Source organism: Ceratotherium simum, chromosome 31, assembly GCF_057802395.1.
Source record: "Ceratotherium simum simum isolate JZ-2026a chromosome 31, ASM5780239v1, whole genome shotgun sequence".
In the NCBI taxonomy this organism is placed as follows: Eukaryota; Metazoa; Chordata; class Mammalia; order Perissodactyla; family Rhinocerotidae; genus Ceratotherium; species Ceratotherium simum.
In genome coordinates, this window is record NC_141930.1 from 31,036,605 (window position 1) to 31,043,497 (window position 6,893).

Sequence of the window (6,893 nt, forward strand, 5' to 3'; positions counted from 1 at the left end):
GCCTCTGAAAATATAATCCAGTGGAGAAACTCAATCTTTAATGTAAAACTCTGAAAGACAATTATTTAAATGTTTAAGAAATTGGCAAACATGACCAACACTTGTATTTAAAAGTTTTTATCTAAAACTTTGAAGAACAGGACTGATGTGGATCTTCTTTGTATACTGTTATTTTCAGAGTAGAAAAGTCTCTACTTCCACTGTGGAAAGTGAAGATGCTCACATTGTGTTTTAGTAAGCAAACACTTGGATTTTTTATATGGTATTCCCACTGGAGGAGTGAAAAAGTCACACTTTTCCAGAAGCTTCACTTTGTGGTAGTTGATGTAAAATAATTAATGATCGAATTCTTTAACTTCAGAGGATTGACTTCTTAAATCAATTGGAAAGTGCAGATATACATTATACATTCTTTATGTATGTATGTATATATACATATCTTTTTAAAGATATACATTCTTTTCTGAAGTATAAAGGATGCTTCACACTTTTTTTTTGGTAGTCATCTGAGTTTTCTGTTAGAAATTAGAGATTAGGGTTGAGTGGAGGGTGTGGTGGGGCCTATGAGTGCTTATCAGTACCTTGGTCTTCTCTATGTTTCCAGCCTCCTTGGCATTCAGATTGGCTACGTACCCGGCTCTGGTTAATAAAGGTGAACATGAGTGGAAGCAATGGGATTCACCTCCCACAGAGGGAGTTAAGCTTCCAGTATGCCTTTCCCACTCTCCCTTTCCTGAATATGCCTCCAGAGCCACCTTGGACTCACAATATGGCAGAGCCACAAGATGGAAGCAACCCTAGTCCTGGGGTCACTGCTTAGAGGAGAATAGCCTGACTTACTTCACACTGTGAGTGAAAAATATGCTTTTATTTGCAAGCCACTGAGATTCTAGGGGTTTATTGTTACTGAAGCATGAGCTAGCCCTCCTGACTGATGTAGATGGGTTGTCTGAGTTGGCCTGCTTACACTGAGGATCTAACATTTGGTGTCTTGTGTTTTTGCCAGTCAAGGTGAATCATATTTGTTATTCATGAAAATTATGTGAGAAATTTTGGCAGTTGCCTTTTGCCATTCACTTTTAAATCGATCACCGTTTCATTTATTATTTTGAAAGTCGTTAGCTGGTATCTTAGATGCTTCATCAAGGTTAAAGAGAGTCCAAATTAGCTATGTTAGCAAAACTCTGAGATGATAATAATACCGTTCATGACAATCTGAAATACTATTTGACTTTATTTTTGTTTTGCACAATTTTGTGTTACACAATTGTCCTTGGTTCTGTGAGTGAGAGACTGAGTAATTGAAGAACTTCTTTCACCTTCCCAAAGGCTACCTGCACCGGCTTCTTTATGGTCCCCCTCAAAGGAAGACAATGTGCACATAGCTCATTGAGAATTCAAGTCCCTGAGTCTGGAGTCTGGTGAGCCAGACTACCTTTGGGTTAAAGACAACCATACTCCCTTTGCCTCGTCTGGAAACGCCCTACAATAGGTCCTGGAGGATTGCCAATTAACACGTGCAGGCTTACTGTGGACGATGTAATCATGACAGACTTCCAAATGAGCCTTTTCCCAAAGAGGCTTGTGAACATCTTCAGTGTTAAACTAATTGCTATAGAATTCTCTTCAGAGGGCCTTCAAAAAGATAAGAACCAACTTTGTCCTTCTCAGTGAACCTACTCTTTCACGAATGGAGGCAGGATATAATAATTTTGTCCTCTGAATACATTAATTTTAAGGTATTAGATACCAGAAGCACAATTCCTTTCTTACTAAGATATTCTTCCTTTCTTCTTTCCTCTATTTTTTTCATCACACAAAGCTCCATTGTCTTTGTAGCTACCCTTTGGGGCTTTGAAATTGATTTTTCTCCTTTCAGTGTATAATGTCTCAAAACAAGTGCTTTGATCAGCTGCTCAAGGGACCACACGTCTGGGGCAGGAGAGCACTTAGACGCCTGCATTCTTAGAGGGGCACTGACGTTGGAATGATATAAAAAATAATTTTGTGGAAACAACTTTCTTGTTTAAGCTCTGACCACTTTCATTACTGAGACAGAGTGCACGCACACATATACATGTATATCTATATCGATCAATTGATTGATAGATAGATAGGTAGATATTTGACTTTTGCCAGCGTGGCTGTAAAGTTTTCTCTCTTTCATGAAATCCTGCCATTTTAGGCAACATGGGTGGACCTTAAGGGTATTATGCTAAGTGAGATAAGTCAGATGGAGAAAGACTAATACCATATGATTTCACTCATGTGGAAGATAAACAAACAAACACATAGATATAGAGAACAGATTGGTGGTTATCAGAGGGGAAGGGGGGTGAGAGAAGGGTGAAAGGGGTAAAGGGGCGCATGTGTATGGTGACAGATGGCAACTAGACTTTTGTTGGTGAACATGACGCAGTCTACATAGAAGTCGAAATACAATGATGTACACCTGAAATTTATATAATGTTACAGGCCATTGCTACTTCAATAATAAAATAAAATAAAATGTGTACTACAAAAAAAAGCTTTCTCTTTCTCATGTCTATCACTTAGGAAGAATGCCTGGCCCAGGTGCACCCTGCCTCCCACTTGCACTCCCTGCCCTGAATGAAAGGAAGCAAAAATCCTTGTGGAGAAAATAATTCTGAGTGTGTGAGTGTGTGTGCGTGTGCATGAGCACACATATGTGTGTGGGTATTAATTTATTTTGTAGTAAATTAGTGACCCATGTTGGAGTACTTTGGGCAGAATGCACAGGGAAGACCCTAGTAAGAAGGTTGGCTTCAAATCCACGCAATTATGGCCTACTTTCTAAATCACTGTCAGAAGCAATCGAATTAGTATTGAAATCAGTGTCGGAAAAACCTAGGTTCAAATCACCCTCCGCTGACTTCACACATGTAACCAACAGTATTTCCAAACTTGTTTTGTCACCTCTAAAACAGATCTAGCGACATCAATGCTACTGACCTCATGAAATTGGTTAAGGATCCAAATGGAAAGAACAACCAGAAGAACCATAACAATAAATATAGGCAATTGTTGTGTTAGTACCGTTAGTCTAAGCTGCCTTTGGAGGTTTGTTGTTTTTAACTTTTTACTTTGAAATAATTACAGATTCACAGGAAGTTCTAAAGAAAAAAAAAATGTGCAGGTGATCCCATGCACTCTTCACTCAGTTTCCGCCAGTGGGAACTTCATAAGTCTGGTACAATATCAAAACCAGAAACTGACATTGATACAATTCAAAGAGCTTATTCAGATTTCACAAGTTTCACGTGCACTCGCATGTATGTGTGTGTGTAGCTCTATGCAATTTTATCACATGTCTAGGTTTGTGTAACCACCATGGAAATCAGGATAAAGAACTGTTCCATCACCACAAGGCTCCCCTCTACCCCCCCTTTGTAGCTACATCCATCACCCTCTCTCCATCCTAGTCTTTGGCACCACTAATCTATTCTCCATCTCTCTAATTTTATTTCAAGAACGTTATATAAATGGAATCATAGAGTATGTGACCTTTTGGGACTGGCTTTTTTCACTCTGCATCATTCCCTTGAGATATATCCAAAGGATAGATATCAATAGTTCATTCCTTTTGTGTATCAATAGTTCACTCCTTTTAGTTGCTTCATAGTATTCCATAGCATGGATGTACCACAGTTTGTTTAATCATTCATCTCTTGAAGGACTTTTGGGTTGGTTCTAGTTTTTGGCTGTTATGAATAAAGCTGCTATGAACATTACCACATAGAGTTTGCGTGAACATAGGTTTTCATTTCTCTGGGATAAATGCCCAATAGTGAAATTGCTGGGCCATATGATAGTTGCATGTTTAGTTTTATAAGAAACTGCCAAATTGTTTCCAGACTGGCTGTACCATTTTGCATTCCTACCAGCAATGTATGAGTGATCTAGTTTCTCTACATCCTTGTCAGCATTTTGTTTTGTCACTGTTTTTCACTTTAGCCATTCTGATAGGTGTGTAGTGATATTTCATCGTGGTTTTAATTTGCATTTCCCTAATGGCTAACGATGTTGACTATCTTTTCATGTGTTTATTTGCCAGCTGTATGTGCTCTGTGATGAAATGTCTGTTCATGTCTTTTGCCCATATTTTTATTTGGATTGTTTGGCTTTTTACTTTTGGCTTTTGAGAGTTCTTTATATATTCTAGATACAAAGCCTTTATCAGATATGGGGTTTGCAAGTGTTTTTTCAAAGTCTGTATCTCATCTTTTTATCCTCTTAAATAGGGACTTTGGCAGAGCAAAAGTTTTTATTTTTGATGAGGCCCAATTTATCAATTTTTCCTTTATGGATTATGCTTTTGATGTTTGAGAACTCTGCCTTCACTTACGTCGCAAAGATTTTCTATCATTTTTTTCTAGAAGTTTTATAATTCTACATATTGTTGTACATTTAAGGACATGATCCATTTTGGTTTAATATTTTATGTGGTGTTAGGCTTAGGTTGTGAGGATCTTGGAGGGTTGTAACACGGGCCTTGGATGTCTAGACACATTTTAGCCTATGTTCTCCCTGTCTACTTCTCTACGTTCCTCCATTCCTATTTCATGTCTACCTTAAATTTCACCTCTTTCACATTTTCATTAGGCCTTTTTCGGTTGTTTTACTTCATATTGATTATATTCCATCCCTAATTTCTTACTGCCTTACTGATTGAATTACATTGACATGAGTCATGCCAATAATATGATAATATGATGATAATATGTTGATATGTTTGTCTTTCCCCATATATCGTGAGTCTGTAGAGAGAGAGGAGCATATCCTTCTCTTTCTCAAAACCCAGCTCAAGGCTTTGGGGATAGCGAGGACTCAAGGACATTTGTAGAATTAAAATGAACTGAGTTCTGCCATGCTTATATTCGCTATAAGAGGGACATGTGCATCTATATTCAGATGCAATATAGGAAGATTTTTTAAAAAGGCAAAACTGAGTGGAGAGGCCAGTAGCATCCCAGCTGGATCTCTCCTGACTGCCCACGCCCGCTGCTGCACAGGCTGGAGCTGGTGTACTTGGGTTAATGAGGTCAGGATGGCAGCTTGGATCGCCTGGCACCTGCAGTGCAGTTGATTCCAGGACACTATGGAAAGGTACTGCTGATTCTTAAATACCTTTCCAATTCATTTGCCTATGGTTCTGCTTAAAGCATACCCTCAAGACAGTTTGACTTTGAAATTATACGTGTGTGTCCATATATTATACATATTTACACACACACACAACATATGTATATTGTTGTTGCTGTCTGTTTCCTCAGAGGAGCCTCCAAACTCTACCTTCTAGAAATCTCTTTTGCACGTGTCGCCTAGATTTAGATTCCCATTAATTAAGGACTTCTGGCCACGATATCCCATTTCATTCTAGTTTCCTAAAGACCTAGTGCTTAGGTGATAATAGGGAGTGTGGAAATTCATGTATTATTTGTTCACAGATCTCTGAAAGCTCAGAAACAAAGGTGAATACATTTCTACAGAAAAAGCTTCCTAATGACTTTTTTTAAAACTTTTTTTCTCCTGTGCCAATTGGTTAAAATAACATCAGGGAAGGGGCAGATCCAGAGAATTAAATAGAAAGTCTGCAAATAAATGATGATTATTATCAGGATATGAGCTGTGGCACAGGGACAGATGAATTTTCTAGTGTTACAGCAGTTGGATGGGTTTGCTGTAGTATGATTTTGCAGCATTTAATTCTAAGCTCTGCTCGTTATTTGTTAGACATTAACACATGCCTGTCCCCCTCCACACCAAATAACCTTTTAAGAGATGGTTCTATTAATAGTTAAGAGGATTTACAGACTTAAACTGTACTTTCTGCAAAGATACACACAACACTGAGCAGGAAAATTGTCACTCTTTGGGAAAATAATATTATCTAGCGGTGGAAATTCATGCTTAGGAAATCTACCTTAGGAAACCATGAATTTAGGAAAAACACCCCTTGAGCTCCTCAATGTTCTTATGTTTCTGTATTGATTTATCAATTTTTTTCTCTACCAATTTTTATAAAAAGCAGTCTATAATTTTTCTTTCATTATTATATGGGATATAATCTTTATATCAGAGAAAAACATTCAACGGTTACTAGCAATTGCCACAAAAATCTATGTCTAGGTCGTCTGCTTTTTAAAACACTACCCCCTGAAACAAACAAAAATAATTCAATAGTCATTTGTATTGGTAAAGAGAAGCTGTTTAGGTTGGAGAAAGCTAGACAGATCAGGTAATTATCATCAAGGTTCTAGTTTTTCTCTTGGCGTTGGTTTGAAAACATTTTTGAGATATCATCACTGAGATAAAGTGAGCAATGGCACTAAAGCTTGCTTATGGTTTATATTCGTTCTGCATAAGCCCTTTCCTTGTCAAGAAAGGATCATGGATTGTGGAGATTGTCTTACCTGGACATCATGCCCAGCCTTGGTCCCACCTTCATTTTCCATGGCTTGCTGAATGTTTGCATTATATCCCTCAGCCTGAGGCAGGGGCAGAAATTGCTTCCACATAGATGGCCTGGAGAAATGTTTCTGGAGGCACTCTTGGTTCTCTTGGGAAAGCTGGGGCATAATAAGGGCTCCGAATAAGTCCTGTGGCCTGATTTTAACACTGGCTCCGGGTCCACTCTATTTCTCTTCTTTTGGCTGATGCTGGGCCATCTCTCAGTCTGCTGAGGGCCTCCCTGGAAAGTTACACCAAGGGAAGCAAAAGGATTATCTATTTTCTGGATCAGCAGCTTATCCGCAGATCCTTAGTGTTCTATTCCAGGTAGAGCCTCCTATTCTGATTGTCTGGGTGTATTATGACTGCCCTCTACAGGTAGCAATGTATTCCTAATTCTAATCCTAAATCAAAACTGAAAG

The 6,893-nt window shown here is 38.4% G+C and overlaps 1 protein-coding gene across 2 annotated transcripts in view; it reads right to left on the bottom strand.

Annotated features, from left to right (window-relative positions):
- RGS20 (regulator of G protein signaling 20) overlaps nucleotides 1-6,599 on the bottom strand; it is a 105,003-nt gene extending 98,404 nt beyond the window's left edge. For both annotated transcript variants that reach the window (XM_004435702.3, XM_004435701.3), the window contains exon 1: nucleotides 6,435-6,599. In XM_004435702.3, coding sequence (XP_004435759.2) covers nucleotides 6,435-6,599 — 165 coding nt within the window. The remainder of the gene's footprint in view (nucleotides 1-6,434) is intronic.
- Nucleotides 6,600-6,893: the final 294 nt, after the last annotated feature.